We start from the raw sequence: 19,262 nt of genomic DNA on the forward strand, positions 1-19,262 counted from the left end.
CACTGCCCCCAAAATTCATTTTATTCAGGCTTGTGTACGAGCCCCATATGCCATTTTAATAAAAGGGCCCAAAAGTGCACTAGACATTACTATAAGAGGTAAGGAAACTCTACTACTCTGTCTCTTGCAAAGACTGCATATTAACTAATTGCATTTCTCAAAAAATCTAGACAGACATAATTATAATTGTCCAGCAGCCACCATATATCGTGCTTCCTGTGAAACTAGACGTACCTTGGTATGACGGTCCAGGTCTACAAGCTATTCAGGATATGAGTAATGCACTTTCAGGTCAGAAAAGGTTTCTGGGGGCTTTAATGATTGGTATCACTGCTCTTACAGCCATCATCGGAGCAGTAGCAGCCTCTACCACTGCTTTAACACAAGGTCCATACTGCCCAGCATGTAGATCAGCTGACACAGAAAATTACTCAGAAATAGTAAATAGTAGGTTTCACAGGCCTAACAGCTACAATTCATTTAAAAAACAAAAAAGGGGGGAGATGTTGGGAACCGCCCTGCCCAGTTTCAAGAGCTGTAAACCCCCAAAGGCTAAGACTGAGTGAGTGACCTTCGGACCATAAGCCACTAAGGAGACAAAGCTTATCTCCCTGGCAGGAGCACCGCTTCTGCTCCATTTTCCATAACTGGTCCTCAATGCTTGATCAGTTAGCCAATGACAGGTAAGATTCCCCAAGGGGGGAACGACCTAAGACAGGCATGATCACATGGAGAGCCCAGGGAAGGACTTGGGGGGCTATGGAGAAAGGGGGCGATGGACCCTCGGCCCTCAGCTTTGATGAAGCCTGAGCCCTCAGTTTGTCTGTGAGAAGTCTCCTAAATTCCTTGGCTATCTGCTTCCCCTGCCTGACTAAAGCCTGAAACAATGACTGAGGGTAGTGCAGCCCTGTGCTGGGAATGGTGGGCTCCCTGGGTAATTAGTCCTGAGAAAGGAATCTGTAAAATCTTGTGAAGCCTGCTTTGCTAAGAATGATCTTAATTAAATGATAAAGACCCAAGCAGAAAATGAGTTTGTTTTCCCAAAGTTTTGGAGCCTTTTAGCTGATAGACCCTGATTTAGAAGAAGTCCTAATAGTTCTTTGTATGTTATCTACTGTTTGATCCTTACTGCCTGACAATCATTAATAAGTTGTACCTAAACTTCTGCACAAAAAAACCCACATAGGGAACCAACTACTTTCACCTAAGGTAAGACTTACACTAAAATGCCATGCTGAATATCAGTGGATGTGTTACTCCTCTTGAATATAATGCTTCTATAGTTGCTTGGAATAAGGTTCAAAATCATTTGCAAGGTATTTGGAATAATAGTAACATAGGTTTAGATCTAAAAACTTTACATCGGGAAATTCAAGATATTAGTAAATCTGATAGCACTCTTCTACCCGTGTCTCAAGTAGCAGCTGATTTTTAAAATAAACTTAAAACATTTATCAATGGTCAAGACCTTGTATCCTTCATAATTAATTTGGCACTTATCATTAAAGTTGTGCTCATTGGAATCTGTCTTCTTCCAGTAGCCTTCCGACTCCTTGCAAGAGGAATCAGAAGAGAACAATTAGAAGTGGAAAACTTGTGCTTAAAAAATAAAAAGGAGGAGATGTCGGGAGCCAACCAACACCTGTCCCCAGAGGCAACTGTGGCTGAACCTCCGGTCTATCTCTCCCTGCATGTTTGTCTTTGTGATAATAAGTGGTGGGATTTTTAGACACCTGCATTTCAGGTCCAATGATCTGCAGAATTCCAACGAGGTTGTACAAAATGATTTCTTGGCCATAGAACGAAGTCCCCCCTAATAGGATAGTCCCTGAACATCTAAAAGTTGGTGGAGTAACTGCCCCTCCTCTACCTTGGACAGGAATATATATTAATGGAATTAGACAGGTAAAGAAGCAGGAGAAGCTGGTTAACTATTACAAACTGAGCACGTAGAAACAATTGCTAAAGAGTTAGAGTCCAGCCCTGGCTGGTGTTGCTCAGTGGATTGAGCACAGGCCTGTGAAGCAAAGGGTCACCGGTTCAATTCCCAGTCAGGGCACATGCCTAGGTCTGCAGGCCAGGTCCCCAGTAGGCGACACATGAGAGGCAACCACACATTGATGTTTCTCTCTCACTCTTTCTCCTTCCATTCCCCTCTCTCTCAAAATAAGTAAACAAAATATATTTTTAAAAAGAGTTAGAGTCCAAAGTACATAAAGTAAGATTTTAGACAGAAAGATAGATAGTTAAGTTAGACACCACAAAGGCCTTGTGATAAACTTCCTATAACAACTGTTCAGTGTAGCGTATCCTTTTGACCATGCCAAATTCCAAGAACTTTAATAAACATCTATTCAACAATAAGATGTTTAAAACTCTGTACATACAGCTATTTCTAATTGTCTGATTAATGGCTCTCCTGGTCAAAACAACCTTTGTTTAGCATAACTGAATCTATAGAATTCCCTGTACTTTTCCTAGTTCCCTCTGTATTGCTTTTTTCTGCTTAACTGATCATGCCATACACCTGTTCCTTTAATGTTATGTAACAATCTCTATAAAAATAAGATTTAAATCAAACTCTGTGAGTTCGGTCAGACCCACAGAGGCTGGCTGTTCTCTGGCATCCAATGGGGTGTCTGACTCTTCATTTGTCACCTGCACCATCCATTTTTGGGGGACCCTGAGACCTGCTGAGGCTGGACCCCGGCAGCACCTAGCACAGACGGATGATCGAATTGCATTTATTCACAGATATTTACAAAGCACCTACTATGTGCACTCATATGGAAATATAAAAAGAAGACAAGCTCTGGGAGCATACCATCTGGTGCGGAAAGAGGGGGCAGAAGCAATCCCAGCACAGGGCGATCAGGCCGTGCTGGGGAGGGGCCTGCAGGGCATGGGGCGGGCTCTCCGGGAGTGGGCAATATCCCTGATCCAGGCTCGGGCCCCACGCCTAGTCCCTTCCAGGGGTGAGGGCTGTCACAGTCCCTCCATGGTCTGCACAGCCAAGAGACCCTCAGGGAAGTCCACAGCTGGGACAAGCTCAGTTACAGCCTCAGCCCCGTACATGGTGGCAGAACCGTCCTGGCTCTGGCCCCTCTGTTCTCCTCAGCCACCCACATCGTGGGCTGGCACAGGACACCCACGCTGCCTGAAGGCTGAGGGAGTGTTGTCAGCCCACCCCTGTGCCCTGTCGCCACTCCAAGGCTGGGGTCCCTCAAGGTCCCTGCGGGCCATGGCCTGTGTCTCCTGCTGCCGGGGCCCCTTGCAGACCTGGGCACAGAGCGATGCAGTTCCATGGACAGAGTAACGGCCGGGTGTCTCCCAACAGGCAGCACTGCCAGGTCACCCTTCCAGGGCGTGGGACTCTGGTGGAGGAAGAGTCACAGGCCACCACTGGCCTGGGCCTGAGCCTGGGAGTCAGGTGCCTGTGTGTCTGTCCAATGAGAGTGGGTGAGGCGGCGCCTAAGGCAGTTACCAGCTGGTCTCTGATAGGGCGCAAAACACTTGGTGCAGTGGGTAAGTGGGTGGGTGCAGATGAACCCTGAGACCCTCTGCAGAGTCGCCCAGCCTAGCCACAGGCAATGGCCCCAGAAACCTGGGTCAGTGTGGGGTGCCGGACAAAGCCACCAAAGTCCCCCCACACTATCTCCAAGGGACCAGAGGCCCCCAAACCTATTTACTGTGTCCTGTGGCCCCCATCTGACCAGGCCTGGGCAGAGCCCTTCTGGAAAGGGCGGAGCTTCCCCTCTCTGGGCCCCAGACTATCCCCCGCGGACCCCCAACCTCAACACAGCAGCCACTGCCTCTCAGCTCAGCTCCCAGCACACCTGGCTGCGCCTCCATTACGGCCCCCTGAGCCACTCCCTTTATGGGCAGGGGCTTCTTCCCCAGCAGAGGGACACAGTCCGAGCTGTCTCTGGCCAGCCCCACATTCTGACTTGCCCTCAGCCACTGCACCTGTAGGAATGGACCCCCAGAGTCTGGGGAGAGAGAACCGCTGCCTAAGAGCCTGAGGCTGGGCAGGAGGTGGGACTCTGGGCTCCCCTTCCCAGTACAGCCATGTCTGTCCAGCGCCCTGAGCCACCCGTGGCATGCCAGGCTCCAGACAGGGCTGAGTCACTGCTCCTCGGAGCCTCAGTGTCCCCATGTACACAATGGGGTGCCTCTTCCCAGAGCCTTCCTGCTTCCCGGAACCGCTGTTCAAATAAATGAGATCATGCTCCCGATGAGCCATGCTCAGCCTAGGGCTGGTTCTGCTGGTTGTGGCCAGACGTATGCAGGAGCCTGAGGGGTGCTGTGCCACCTGCCTGTCCTCCATCATTGTCCTGACTGTGGCTCAGGCAGCTGGGAGCCGCCAGTGTCTGATGGAGCAGGACCCGCATACCCAACCTGCTGGGAGTGCTGCCGTTGCCTCCGTAGGCCCAGGCTCCGGACACCAACCAGGAGTCCCCACCACAGGAAGGAGCCCCGCTGTCCTCACCACCCTCAGTATCAGGGCCAGATGCACCGTTAGCTGGGATTCACCTCACTCCTCTCTACTGCAGCTTCTGAGGTCCAGAGAAGGCCTGGGACCTGCCCAAAGCCCCACACCCAGCTGCCCACTGCCCCACCTGCTCCCGCCCTGCCCGCCCCGCCCAGGCCCCGCCCTCAGTCTCCAGGCGCCAGGATCCAGCAGGTGTTTGGACACCCGGATCTGACTGTGCAGCAATAGACAGTCCCGGGCTTGTCAGTGAATTGCGGTGGGGGGCACCCCTCCTCTCGTTAACCCCTTCTACCCACTCCTACTTCTCAAAGAAAACCAGGAAAGCAGGCTTGCCCCGCCCAGTGGTTTCCGGATTTACTCAAAGGCAGACTTCCAGGTGTCAGGCTCTGCCCCAACTGCTCATCACCTGCCACACTGGGAAAGGGGCTGGGGCGCCGAGGGTCCTGGGCGTGGCTTGGCAGGGCTACCCCTGCCCCCTGCACCCCCACCACCAAGCTGCCGAAACTGAGAGAGGCCAAACTACCAAGAGGGGGTGGTGCCGCTCCCCAGGTACAACACCCCCAGCACCCCCGTTCTGAGCAGCAGCTCACCATATAAGGACACGTCCCCGAGAGAGGCCCCGCCTTCCTCCCCCAGCTGCCAGGGTCCACAGCCTTCTCTAGGGGCACAGGACTCCAGCTCGTGTTCTCAGGGTAGGCAGGGGTGGGGGCCCCAACCATCCAGCCTGCCCCCCCGCCGTTCCCTCCCCCTGGGTCGCTCCCACACTGCTGTCCTTTCCCACCCTCGGCCCCTCTCAGAAGACAGACCTCGAGGAGCAGCTGACTGGATCCTACCTTGGGACCCTGCTCCCACACCTGAATCCTTCTCATCTATTTGTGGATGAGAAAATGAGGCTCAGTGGGGGGAAGTGACTGCCCATGGCCACAGACCTACTGATAGCACAGGAAGGGGCCACCTAAGACCCCCCCATACAATAACCCCACCCTGGGTCTGGCACTGCCTAGATGCCCTCCACAGGACCACAGATCCTTGGGAGATGCAACACCCCTTCACACACACACAAGCTCTGCCCACCCACTTTTTGCCCTGGTCTGAGACTCTAAGTCAACCCCAGTGTGTGTCTTTTCACAGACCCCTCCCTGATCATCCACTCTCCCCCCGCCCCCGCCCAACGCTTCTGCTTCCCCTCACCCAACCCTCGGAGGGCCCACCTCAGTGGCCACAAGCAGAATGCACTCTACATCCGAGTCAAAAAGATTTATTGGTCAGGCAGGGGATGTGGGAAAGAAAGCAAAAGCCACAGAGCTAAGGCTGGGAGGCCAGAGGCTGCAGGGCCAAGGAAGGGCCCTGGGGGGCTGGTCTGGGGGCCAGAGTCCTCAGTGGGTGGTCTGGTGGACCTGCTCGCGGGAGGAGATAACCCTGCCGTCCTGGACCTCTTCCACAATGGTGCGCACCTGACGCGTGGTCACCGCTGCAGGAGACAGACAAGGACAGGTAGGCGGGGCCAGGAGACCCTGGCTCCGCCCCCAGCCCCTGAGAGGCGCAGGCTCTGTCATCCCCTGTAGTAGTAGCGGTGTGGCGTCCACACCCCTGCTGGCTCTTCAGTATCCCATCCACACTCGTGTCCCTCTTCCCTCACTGCTCCCTCCCACCGTGTCCCTCTGCTAGTGCCCCTGTGTGTGTCCTGCCTCCCAGATGGGCGGAGCAAATCTGACCCACGTGTCCTTCTGCAAAGGCAGCGCCTCCCAGACTGGGCCTCCGCACAGCGCGGTGGATCTCTAGGGCATAGACTATGCTCCTGCCTCCCCCATAAGACTGGGCTCTGGTCCCCATCATCTCCATTAGACTAGATACCCCAGGGCGCGGGCTTTATGTTCCCCGTCAGACTGAGATCTGGAGGACAAGGACCGAGCCCCTTTCTCCCATCAGAGGAGAAAGCCCAGGGCCAGAACTGCTTTGTTCACCTATAGGGTCTCAGAGCAAAGACCACGAGCCCATGTCCCTATCTCCCCATCGGAGCTGAGTCTCCAGGGCTAGGACCATGTTTCCCCATCAGACAGGCCAGTGTCTGCCTCATCTGATTCCCCTGGGCACCAGCCCTGAGCGCTGATGGGCCCCTTCCCCAGCCCTCATTTCTGGGAGCTCCTGGCGACCCTCCCTCAGCAAGGCGCAGAGTGTCTGCCCCGCGCTGCCCCACCCCTCACCACCAAAATACTTACGTTCTTTGGGCTTGTACTGAATCAGGCTGCAGAGAAAACAGAGAGAAGGGTTAGAGGTGGGTCTGAGAGCTTCGTCCAGCCCCAGGCCCACAGCCCTGGCCCCAGAGCCCCCACTCACTGGGCGTCCTCGCCCTCCAGCAGGCGGCGGTAGGTGGCGATCTCCTGCTCCAGCCGCGTCTTCACGTCCAGCAGGATCTTGTACTCCTGGTTCTGCTGCTCCATCTCGCAGCGCAGCTGGGCCAGCTGCTCCTCCACGCTGCCGATCAGCCCCTGGATCTGGGACAGCTGCACGCAGTATCGGCCCTCCGTCTCCGCCAGGCTGCCCTCCAGGGATGCTTTCTGCAGGAGGGCAGGAGGGGCAGGGTCAGAGAGGGTGACCAGTGCCCGCCCCCTCCAGGGTCCAGTGTCCCCAGGCCGGGCAGCGCCCCCTACCATGCTGAGCTGGGACTGCAGCTCGATCTCCAAGGCCTGCACGGTGCGCCGGAGCTCAGAGATCTCGCTCTTGCCGCTCTGCAAGGCTTCGGTGTTGGTGGCCACCTCGCGGTTCAGCTCCTCCGTCTGCAGACAGAACACAGGATGGCGTAGGAGTGAGCCTGAGATACCTCCTCCGAGTCCGACGAGCCCCGTGCCCTCCATATTCTCAGCCCAGGGTCCATTCGGTGCCCAGACAGGCACTTGGAGCTCCCCTGTCCCCCATAACACCCCTGACCTTAGTCACCTTCCCCACCTCCCCTAGGTGTCTCTGGCCTCCTCCCAAACCTGACTGCGGGGGCAGTGCCTGCTCACCAGCTTCCCACTTCCCAGTGCCCAGACGCCTTTGAAATGATAAGCTTTTATCTTTAGTTCCTCCAAGGAGAAGGCACAAGAATAAGAAACCTTATTCTTGGATAGTAGCCAGGCAGCTGATGCTAGCTCCTGGCTTCTTGAAGGAAAGACAGAAGAATCTTCTGGGACTTTAGCCTCTGGCGGTATTCCGGAGCAGAGCTCCCACCCACCCCCAGATCTTAGCCAAACTCCAGGCCTATGGATGCCATGGGTGAGCCTGGTCTGCTGGGCTCCGTTCAGCTCCCTGAGGGGAGGGTGCCCCCAAGATGCCAGGCACTGGGCTTGCTGTTGGCACTCGGTCCTTGCACCCCACCCACTGGGAGAGGCCTCTGGCCCACAGCACCCACCTTGCTGAAGAACCAGTCCTCAGCATCCTTGCGATTCTTCTCCGCTATCTTCTCATACTGGTCACGCATCTCGTTCAGGACGCGGCTCAGGTCCACGCCGGGGGCAGCGTCCATCTCCACGTTGATCTCGCCGCCCACCTGACCCCGCAGGGCGAGCATCTCCTGGGGAGGACAGTGACTATGGTGTGGGCATCTGGGGCTGTCCTGACCTCTTGCTCCAACCCCTTCCCACATGAGTTCTCCAGACCCCTCCCAAGGACCTCTCCCTGGTCTGCCTGTCCTCTGCCCTCTGACCCTCCTACCTTTCGTCCACCTGCTCTGTATGGGCTCTGCCTCCACCCTCAGACTGGGGCTCCTTGAGGGAGGTTCTGTGCCTCTCCCACTAGACCGAGGGCTTCCCAAAGATAAAGTCTCATTCTTAGGCCTGTGCCCCCAGGATATCCCCTCTAATTTCCAAACGTCTATTGTACGAAGGGTCCAGATTCAAGGGTTTGAGCAGGACAAGGAGGAGACCTCTTCACTCTTCTCCTGCTCTTAGGAGGGGGAAGGAAGGGGGGGAGGAGAAGAGGCCTCCAGGGGCCCCTGGGAGGTCCCTCAGATGCAGGGAAGCAGAGGGAAGCTGTCCTGCACCCTGGCTTCGGGACCCCGGGGACCAGGGCCCCACAGACCAGACAGCGCTATAAGGCGGCCAGCCCCGGAGCACCTGCTCCGCATGCCTCCTCGATTTCAGCCCTGGCGCAGCCCGGGAGCCCCGCCCCCTCCACCTTACCTCCTCGTGGTTCTTCCTCAGGTAGGCCAGCTCCTCCTTTAGGTTCTCAATCTGCATCTCCAGGTCGGCTCTGGCCAGGGTCAGCTCGTCCAGCACCCTGCGCAGGCCGTTGATGTCTGCCTCCACGCTCACGCGCAGGGCCTGCTCCGTCTCAAACCTGCAGAGGAAACCATAGACTTCAGTCTAGACTTGGCCTGGTGGGCCCCGGTTCTGGCCAGCACCCTGCTTTGGCCAGGGCTCTAAGGCCTATGAGGAATCATGATGGGGAGGAGTGAAAGCAAATTCCAGCCCCGAGGCCCTGGGAACAGTTAGGCAAGGCCCCACCCCACCTGGCGTCCCCCTTCTCTCCTCTGCCTCCCCTCTTCTTGCTCTCTTACCTCACCTGCCTAAGCCCAGCACCCCCCAGCACTGGTCATATCCTGGACTGAGAGGTGGGTTCCCCCACCCCCAGCTCCTGGCCCACACCACAAGCAACCAGGAGTCCGAGGGTAGGGAGGGGTGGCCCAGCTTCTCCCCAGCTCCCTGGGGAAGGCTCACTTGGTGCGGAAGTCATCGGCAGCCAGACGGGCATTGTCAATCTGCAGCAGGATGTTGGCATTGTCCACAGTGGCCGTGAGGATCTGGGGAGACGGGAGAATAGTCAGGTCACTGGGCAGGGGCAGTTCAGGCCAGTCGGAGGTTCTGAGATGGGTCTTCTGGCCTGGGGGCCAGGGCGACTGTCTTCTCCTGAGAGGTGCCCTCCCTGCACAGCGTCTCCCTTCTGCTGCACTGTGATTGTTGGCGAGGTTTGGGCCAGCAGGAGTCTGATGTGCTGAAACTTGCCTCCTGTTCCCCCGGGACCTGCCTCCCTCAGCACAGACCCCGGGCCAGGCTCTGCTCAAAACCAGAGCAGGCGGCCCAGGGGGTCCTCAGGCTGGGGATTCCAGAGAGCCAGAGAATGGGACAGTGCCGCAGGACAGAAGCTGTCCCAGGACCCCAGAAAACAGAAGTCTGTGGGCACCCCCCACATTTTACAGTTGGGGAGATGGTGCCCCTGAGGGTCTCTCCCAACAGGGAAGCTAAAGGAGTTCTCACTAAACGGCATTTTCAAATTGGAAGTGATAACCCCTGCTAAGCCTTGACCTGGGACGCCAGCAGGCATCCCCACCCTTGAGAGAGCAGCGGGAGGATGGGGAGGCCAGAAAAATCCCCAAATAAGGCTCAGCAGAGGCATCCTGAGGTCCCGCCCCCACTCTCCTGTCTCCACCTCCCAGCAGGTGCCATCGGGCACTCACTCGGCCCCCTCACCCCACCATCGCCCAAATTCCCCCTCTTGCTTCCAGGAGGGAGGTGTCCACATATGTGGCAGCGTCGGGAGCCCAGCCCAGCCCCTCTCCTGTGTCCCTTCGCCGTTTTCTATCACAGTACGAGGTGGCGAGGAGCTCCGTGGTGGGGAAACAGAGCTGAAAAGGGCTCCATGAGGCCTGCTTGCCCCCGGCCCAGCCTGCTGCCCCAGGAAAAGGGCAAACAGGCCACCCACAGGGCAGCCCCACGATGGGCTCCCAGGGGCCAAGTGGGGCCACTCTGTCCTCGGCTCCCTGAAGCCCTGTGACAGCGCCCAGGCTGGACTCCAAGTGCGGGCAGAGGAGTCCTGGACCCCACAGGCCCCCTCCCCCAAGCAGGCCGCACCTTGCTCTTCAGGTCCTCGATGGCCTGGTAGTAGTGGCTGTAGTCGCGGGCGGGCCCCGGCGCCTGCTTCTGGTACCAGTCTCGGATCTTGACCTCCAGCTCAGTGTTGGCCTGCTCCAGGGCGCGCACCTTGTCCAGGTAGGAGGCCAGGCGGTCGTTGAGGTTCTGCATGGTGGCCTTCTCACCTCCCGCCAGCAGCCCGTCAACGCCCCCAAAGCTGCCGCCATAGCCACCGCCGGAGCCGAAGCTGTAGCAGCTGGAGTAGCTGCTGCCCCCGAGGGCACTGCCCAGGCCGCTGGCAGACCCCAGCCTGCAGGAGCCAGCGCCCAGGCTCCCCGACAGCCGGCAGGAGGTGCGGGAGCCGCCCCCCAGGCCGGAGGAGCCCTTGATGGAGCTGGAGGAGGTGAACTGGCGGATGGTGGTCGTCATGGTGGCGGCAATGGGTGGCGGGTGGGCACAGCGAGGGGGTTTAGAGAAGCCTCAGGTGAGAGTCCCTGCTGGGGCACACCTGCCTCCTTTATAGACAGACAAGTGGGCGGGCGCAGCGATTGCAACAGACTTGCTCCTCTGTTTCCATTCCCCTGGGCTTTCATCACCCCTGGAAGCCGGCCAGCTCCCAGGTGGCTGTGGGCCCCCTCCCCTCCCACCAGCGGGGCTTTGCCTCATTTCTCCAAACCCCCATGCTGGGTGTCTGCTTGTGCGTGTGCGTGTCTCTGGTCCTAAGCCTGTCACCTGTGATTCAGGCAGGCCCTCGAGCTATGCTTTCCCATGACCTAATACGGAGAAGAGGAGAGGCAGGACGTCACCATCACCAAGCCCTCCCTGGCAGCTGCCACCCTGCCCCTGCCAGGTAGGGAGATGGTTGGGGAACCCAGCAGCCCCCCCACCTGGGGTTACTGTCCTTCAACACGCTCCACAGCCCTGGCCCCGGGGAAACAGCGAGGAGTGAGCCCTCGTCCCACCTTGGAAACTAAACCGAAACCACACAAAACAGCGACGCTGTCAGGTCTCAGGTGAGCTGCCCATTTTACAGGTAAGGAAATGGGGGCTTGAGCGGGATAGGGTCCCCACACACCTGCAGGGCTGAGCTGACAGGGCCTCGTGCCTGATATCACAGCAGCAGACCCCGCCCCCAGGGGGGCTCCAGGCACACAGGCCCGCTCTGCACAGCCCTCACACCAGGGAAGCCCCCTGACCAGGGAAGCCCCCCAGGGCCTACAATGCCACCTGGCCAGTCTTCTGACCTGCCCCACCCCTGGGACTCCCTGGAGACCCAGCCAAACCTTTCCCCACCCCCCCTCTGACAGGTGAGGGTCCTGGGTTTGTGTCCGCAAAGAGGAGCCTGGCTACAGGGTGGAGAAGTGACAGCAGACAGAGAAGTGCCAGGGCACAGGGGAGTGGGCGACCCGAAGGCCGTGCGCCTCTCCACCTTTCCTAGTACTGTACCCCAAGAGGCCTCGGGGTGAGGTGAAGGGCATAGACCGCAGGTCCCAGCCTAAGGACACTGCCCAAGAAGGACGTCTTCCCGAGACCCTCCCAGCCAGTCCCACCTCGACCCCCCCACACACACAGCCTTCCCCAGACACCCCCCTGAGATGGACCCAGGAGGGACCCTCAGACACCCTATGGCTCTACCCTGCCCTGCCCACCACTCCCAGCCCGGCCTGGGTCCCAGGGTCCCTCCCAGCAGGCTCCTGGGTGGAACACAGTCCTGTCTCAGACTGCCGGTGGCTTCCACTTCCCAGACAGGCCCAGACAGCCCCCGCCAGCAGCCGAGAGATTCCCCAACAGCCGGGCAGCTGCCAAGCCACCAAAGCAAACAGGACGCCCCCCACGCTGACATGCAGAGCAGCCACCCCGCCCCACACACACCCCCGACTTGGGCAGAGCCAGTCTGGTTTCCTGGGCTGGCGATGCTGCTGCCACCTCCTCTCACCCACCCACGCCCCAGACCCCTCCTTAAGAAAGCCCCCTGCTCAGCCTCTCTCCTCCAGACCTACGTGGGCGAAGGCGGGAGTTTTCTATAATAGGCATAATTCGCTGGAAAATCTAAGGGCCCTCCCAGGGACACGCCAAAGGCAAAGAGGCCCCAGGGGCTGATTCATAGAAACTTTCCCGGCCTGTGGGGCTGTCCCGTCCCCCCGCCCCCCAGTCATTCTCCTTCCCTCTCATCCTCCCAGAAGCCCCAGGCCTGACTAGGGTGGGTGGAACAGGTTGGCAGGTGACAAGTGCCACCCAAATATTTAACAAACTCTTCTCCTCCCTATCCCTGAGCCCACACTGTTCCAAGCCAATGACCACACCAGATCACACTTGAACTTCAGGCAAAGCTTTAATAGCGGTCACTGGGGCAAACTCGGGAGGCCCCCTCTGTGAGGGGGTATGGGAAGCAGCACCAGAAAGGCAACAGCTCTTGGGCAGCGGCCCAGATGGGCACCCGGGGCTCGGCAGTAGCGTGGTAGGAGCTGGCGGCGAGGGCTGCCCCGCAACCTTCCAGGCTGGGCTCCTGCCGGTGGGAAGGGGCCTCAGTGGGTGGAGCGATGCACCTGCTCCCGGGAGGAGACCACCTTGCCGTCCTGGACTTCCTCCACAATGGTGCGCACCTGACGGCTGGTCACCGTGGCTGTGGACGGCAGAGCGGGGGATGCAGGGCACCTCAGGCTGGAGCCCCTCCCCCAATCTGCCACACAGAAGGGTCCTCAGACTCTCCCACACCCTCCGGGCAGGATGAGGCAGACTTACCGTCCCGGGTGGGCTGTGAGGCCAGGGATGAGGAGTACTGGCTGGCCAGGCTGCAAAAAGGGAGAGGGGGACCTGTCAACCTAGGGCTCTGCCTGGGAGCCCAGGCCCCTGAGAGGAGAAGTAGCTGGGGAAGCCCAGGGTGAGAGATGCCAGCAAATCACAGCTGGGAGAACGTGGAAGAGGATGGCGACCACAAGGGTCAAAGGGCACGGGCTCCTGGGCAGGAGTAGGGAGGAGGACACCCCTGTGGGAGGCCCAGAGGCACTTCGCAGCTGACCAGGGATTTACAAGGAGAGGCTGGTCTTTCCATGATTTCTATTTCCTGGCAGGGCCTAACAAATAGACTCAAGGCAAGAGAGACCATGGTTAGACTATAGGCGGACTTCACCGTCTTGGGGGAACAAAAGAGCTGGAGTGCATGACTAAGCCTGGAGACTCAGACTCAGGATGTTCTCAGCCCTTTCACGGCAGCGCCCCCACCCACCCTCCTAACTCCAAGCCAGGCCGCCACCCTACTCCTCATCCCATCCTGGGTAATGACGTCACCGACCACAAGTCAGCAGAACCATACTGGTCATCATTACCCAGGCCTTCATGTGCTCACTCAACACTTCACTGAGTCCCACGTGAGGCCCACGAGCCCCGATGCCCAGGCCTCTCCCTGCTGCCACCCTGCCTCCCTGCAGGCCTGCCCCAGGCCCTGCTCCAGCCTCCCGACAGGTGCGCCGGGCCCAGGCTGGCCTCGCTGACCCATTTCTCCCTCCGCATCCAGAGCAATGTTCTGAGACATCTTGATCATATCCATCCTGTGCAACACCCCCACGCTATCCCCAGGCCCACGCCATCCAGTCCACGTGCTTTCGTGGGGGCTTCAGCACTCCTCAGGCCAGACCCCAGCCAGCGATCTCAGTCTGGGCCCCTGCAAGCCTCCCGGCTCCTCCCGGCCTTTGCTGGTGCCGGGGCTGCAGCTCGCCCGTCCCTCCCTGGGTGAAGCAGCCCCAGCCCACTGGAGCGGATGCCCAGGCGCCCCCACTCACTGGGCATCCTCGCCCTCCAGCAGGCGGCGGTAGGTGGCGATCTCCTGCTCCAGCCGCGTCTTCACGTCCAGCAGGATCTGGTACTCGTGGTTCTGACGCTCCATGTCGCAGCGCAGCTCGGCCAGCTGCTGCTCGAGGCTGCTGATGAGCCCCTGCAGCTGGGCCAGCTGGGCCCCGTAGCGCGCCTCGGTCTCCGCCAGGCTGCCCTCCAGAGATGCTTTCTGTGGGCCAGAGGGTAGGCAGACGAGTGAGCCCAGAGTGGGACTCTTCCCCACCCAGAGGGGAGCCCCGCTGAGTTGGGCTGTGGGTGCAGCCAGCAAAGTGCAGCGGTAACTAGGGCTGAGAGGAGCGCCTGTTCCTGTTCTCCCAGCGGGAGGTCTATGAGGATGAGCCCCAGCAGGGATGACAGGGACAGGGCAGGGAGGGGGCGGGAGCCCTACCATGCTGAGCTGGGACTGCAGCTCGATCTCCAGGTTCTGCACCGAGCGGCGGAGCTCCGTGATCTCCGTTCTGCCACTCTGCAGGGCCTCAGTGTTGGTGGCCACCTCGCGGTTCAGCTCCTCTGTCTGGAAGCAGAGCGGGCCAGGGGCTTGAGGAGGCTTGTGGGGGTGGGGCAGAGGACAAGGGCCACCCCCAGGACATCGAGGGCCTGTGCGGAGCCCCAAACACGCCTGCACCCACAGACACCCTCTGTGCCCACATGGAAAGTAGTGGAATCACTCTGGCCTCCTGAGTGGCAAGCACCGCTGGAAGACGGGCCCTGGGTTTCACTCCATTTGTGCCTGTCACTGCCTAGGGGGCTGTAGCTGCTTGGTGGGTGTTCTCCAGGGTATGCGTCATGCACCCGAACACACACATCTGCAAAGGCCTGCACGGGAGAAGCCCTTGCTGTGGGTGAGGGGACCTGGATCTGTTCCCCAGCCCACAGCGGAGGTTTGTGTGAGGCGAAGGCCCCTCTGAGCCTCCCAATCTGCATCCAAACACGAGAGCTGGTCCAACTTGTTTCCGAAGGGCCTTCCAGATGGGAACGGCTGGGGAGCTACACATTTTCCAGCCCATACTCAGCACACGTGTGCACACACCTGCTCGCTCAGGGCCACCCACCTTGCTGAAGAACCATTCCTCAGCGTCCTTGCGGTTCTTCTCCGCTATCTTCTCGTACTGGTCGCGCATCTCGTTCAGGATGCGGCTCAGGTCGATGCCGGGGGCAGCGTCCATCTCCACGTTGACGTCCCCGCCCACCTGGCCCCGCAGGGCGTTCATTTCCTGGGTAGAAAGGAGAGCAGGGGCTCACCCAGGCCATCCTGGGGAGAGACCCTGAGGCCTGCCTTCTCCACCTCGGGAAGACAGGCGCTGATGACAGACAGACAGACAGACAGACAGAGAGACACAGGCAGGCCAGCAGCTCCTCACCCTGAAGGTGGAAGCAGATGTCATGTCTCACGTGTGCAGGCTGTGGATATAAAACATCTTCCCCAACACATACTCAGTGTCTACCCCCACCGTGTGCTGGGTCAGGAGACATGGCCACCTTCTGTCACGGTGGGGAGGACCCAGGACAGCCTCACTCACCATGCTTGTCACCCACTGCCAACCCCACGGCACAGCAGCGGGAAAAGCAGCCCCAAGTCAACTGGGAGGACCAGGCCTCTTAGGAAATGCAGTCCCCACGACCAGCCTCCGGGCCGACTGGACACTTTCTGGGCTCCTGCAGGATCGGGCTGCCCAGCTCAGGCCAGCCCAGAGGTTGGCTGAGGAGGGAGCCACAGTCTCCTGAGTCCCCCTGCAGGGCCTGGGTTGAGCATTCTCTGAAAAGGGAGGCGGGAGGGGTGGCAGAGTGGCGGAGCTGGACCTGGCGGTGGACGTGGGTCAGACATTGGAGGGCAGCTGCCCACGCAGCCTCGGAAAAGTCCCTCAGCCCGTCTGAGCCTCAGTTTCTCCCCTGGTGAGGGGAAGAACGAGCACCCTCCTCCCAGCGCTGGTGTCGGTATCAGCTGAAATAAACAGCTGCTGTGTGTGGCTCACTCGTGATGTGCTCGCTGGCTGTTTGCTGCTCTATCACCAGTCAAATTCATTGCCATCAGTAGCACGCACTAGATTGATTTGCTCCTTAGGTAGTTCACCGCCACCACACCAGGGGGCCGTGCCTGAAGGGACATGGGAAGTATCATACTTCTAAGGGTCACCCAGGTCAGGACCAGGCACCCACCCTGGAGGGGCACTGGATGCGGAGTGTGGCCCCGGCCCAGGACAATCTGGAGGCCGCAGCCTGGCTTGCCCCCAAGCACGTCTCTCCTGCATTCATTCCCAACTTGGCCTCACCTCCTCGTGGTTCTTCCTCAGGTAGGCCAGCTCCTCCTTCAGGTTCTCGATCTGCATCTCCAGGTCGGCTCTGGCCAGGGTCAGCTCGTCCAGCACCCTGCGCAGGCCATTGGTGTCGGCTTCCACGCTCATGCGCAGGTTCAGCTCCGTCTCGTACCTGGTGGGGGCGGAGGCGTGAGCCACAAAGTGCCACCAGGCCCCTTCCCGTGCACACAGAGGGCTCGTTGAGTGCAGGGCTGGGCCCACCACCAGCGGCCCTGGAGGCCCAAACTCACTTGGTGCGGAAGTCATCGGCGGCCAGGCGGGCGTTGTCGATCTGCAGCACCAGGCCGGCGTTGTCGATGGTGGCCGCCAGGATCTGGGGGGAGGATGGGCTCCGTGAGCAGGCACCCTCAGCAGCCCCGGGAAGGTCCTACAACACCCGCCTTGCGGCCCTTCGGAGAGTGTGCCAGAACGAAGGGAGCTCCCATGGTGTGGTCCCCTCCTCGGAGGACCCTCCTGGGGGACTCACAGAGTGGTGGGGGCCCGATGCCAGAAGACCCATGTGTACCCTCAACCCCCATGGGGTCACTCGCCCAAGCCACCTGGACCTCACTCCCTCTTTCCTACCTAACTTTACCTCTCAATTCAGTTGCCACCCCCTCCAGGAAGCCCTCCTGGATTCCGCACCCGGATCTCCCCCTCTGGACACACCTCCTCCCTTGCCCTTCTCTCTTCCACGGCACTTCTCCCCAGTGTGATTCTTCCATGACATTTTTTGGTTATTTCCCCCTCCATGAACTCTGAGTTCTAGGAAACAAGACCGTGTCTGTCTCTCCCTTCAAAATCCCCAGCCCCAGCTCCAGTACCTGGCCCAGAGTTGGCCCCCAGGAAACATTTATGTAATTAATTAGCTAATTAATGAGGTTACAGCTCACCCGACCGCAAACCTAGGGCAAAGCTTTCTTTTCCCATGGAGTCATCAGGCGGTTTAAATGAGAACGTGGGAGACTCTGGAAGGAGCTGAGGGTTGGTTATTATTACAGCCGCAGTAGCTGCTGCTGTGAGAAATGCCCAAGAGAAGCTCCCGTCGCGGGCCATGGTGTTGCGGGTGGAGAGCGAGGCCCAGAGGGAGCAGATGAACGGGGTGGAGTCTGGAATGCGTTCAGGCCCAGTGCCGAGGGCAGGAGGTGGAAGCGGGGCAGCCCCGGCAGGCTCACCCTGGGTCTGGGAAGTGACCTGCCCAGACCCCGTGTCATTCCAGGGCCAGTTTGTTACAGCCCAGGCCTCAGTGGGTCCCTCCCACCCACCTCGCTGCTCAGGATGTTGACTGGGCCCAGCCAGGGGCAGCTGCAAACACCCCTGAGGGGTGCAGTGACTCAGGGGCAAAGGCTTGGTGCGGGGTGCCCTGGGGTGCCCTGGGCACTGGTACTGAGGAGCTGGCTGACCCCAGATGGCATCGGGAGCACACTGACTCGCCCGGGCTCCCCACTGGCCAGACAGAGCCCAGCGTCTGATCGGCCACTCCACGTAGCTCTGCTTCCAGGGGGAAATTGCAGGAGTCCCCTGCCTGGCCGAGGTCCCGGGAGGGAGCAGGCGAAGCTCCTCGAAGAGCAGAGCCCCGCCCGGTCCTCCACCAGGAGACAGCAGGCCTGGCCCTCAGGGGCCCAGCCGGCCCCACCCCTGCTCCCCCGAGCCGGGCCCTCTGCTTCTCTTTGCCCTCTCGCCTGCCCCTGAGGGCGGCAGTGTGGGAGGACCTTCCAGGGGCACATTCGTAGAATGCCAAGGCCGTGTTGTCAGAGGTCAGGAGTGTCTGAGAAAGAGGGCGGGAGAGAGTCGTCTCCTTCATCGGACTGAGAGAAATTCCTTCCCTTAGGGGCTTTCAGCCTGAGTGGAGAGACACAGCCCCTCCTTCAGGGACCCTTCCCCCAGTCTGCAGGGAGACACAGCCTCTGCCCTCAGGGACCTCCAGAGTGACCATGACCGAGACAGTGAGGAGGACCCACAACGAAAGCTGCCGTGAGAATGTGCCAGTGAAATCAGCACAGTGAACAGGATACAGGTTGAACTTCAAAGTGCTGAAGGGACCCCAAGGTCTTGGGATATGAGGCAAGTGCCATCCCTCCAGGAGGACTGCCTGGAGGAGGTGAGGCAGGCAGGCAGACCCAGAGGGGAATGGAATGCGGGAAGGAGATGCCCAGCCTCATCTCCCAGCAGTTAACATCACACTCTGCCCCACCCGCGCTTTGCCCACGCTGCCCTCCCACCTGGAAGGCCCTCTTCTGCCTTCAGTGTTCTGAAGCCTTCCCCGCTCACTCCCCCACCACCCTCCTAACCACCCCTCCCAGAAAGGGGGAATCCAAACACCCTCCCGGCATGGGACATCCTCCAGGCCTGAGACCAGCGACTGGCACAGGGCTTGGGCCACATCAAGTGAGTGAACGGTGGAGCCCTAAGACAGAGATGCCCTCGAAGGCCCCGAGTTGGGGTGGAATGAGTCAGAAGAAGGCACTGAGGACGGAGGGGAAAGGCAGGGAGCCCGCTGGCGCACGCACCTTGCTCTTCAGGTCCTCAATGGTCTTGAAGTAGTGGCTGTAGTCACGGGCGGGCTCGGGGCCCTGCTTCTTGTACCAGTCTCGGATCTTCAGCTCCAGGTCGGTGTTGGCCTCCTCCAGGGCGCGCACCTTCTCCAGGTAGGAGGCCAGGCGGTCGTTGAGGTTCTGCATGGTCTCCTTCTCGCCGCCCCCCAGCAGGGCATCGGACACACTGACGCTGGGGCCGTAGCCCCCACCCAGGTTGCAGGTATAGCCCCCGCTGTAGCCGCCTCCCAAGCCCGAAGTGAAGCGGGACGAGGTAACCGAC

The 19,262-nt window shown here is 59.5% G+C and overlaps 1 protein-coding gene across 1 annotated transcript; it reads right to left on the reverse strand.

Moving 5' to 3' along the window:
- Positions 1-5,741: 5,741 nt before the first annotated feature.
- On the reverse strand, positions 5,742-10,789 carry KRT17 (keratin 17). Its single transcript, XM_037129704.2, has 8 exons — positions 10,321-10,789; positions 9,190-9,272; positions 8,653-8,809; positions 7,884-8,045; positions 7,144-7,269; positions 6,830-7,050; positions 6,712-6,737; positions 5,742-5,963 (listed from the first exon to the last, which is right to left on the reverse strand). Exons 1-8 carry the CDS (start codon positions 10,747-10,749, stop codon positions 5,869-5,871), a joined length of 1,299 nt encoding a protein of 432 aa, XP_036985599.1. The 5' UTR covers positions 10,750-10,789; the 3' UTR covers positions 5,742-5,868.
- Positions 10,790-19,262: the final 8,473 nt, after the last annotated feature.

The sequence above is a fragment of the Artibeus jamaicensis genome, unplaced genomic scaffold (genome assembly GCF_021234435.1).
Source record: "Artibeus jamaicensis isolate MK-2021 breed Jamaican fruit bat unplaced genomic scaffold, CSHL_Jam_final contig_2259, whole genome shotgun sequence".
Taxonomy (NCBI): Eukaryota; Metazoa; Chordata; class Mammalia; order Chiroptera; family Phyllostomidae; genus Artibeus; species Artibeus jamaicensis.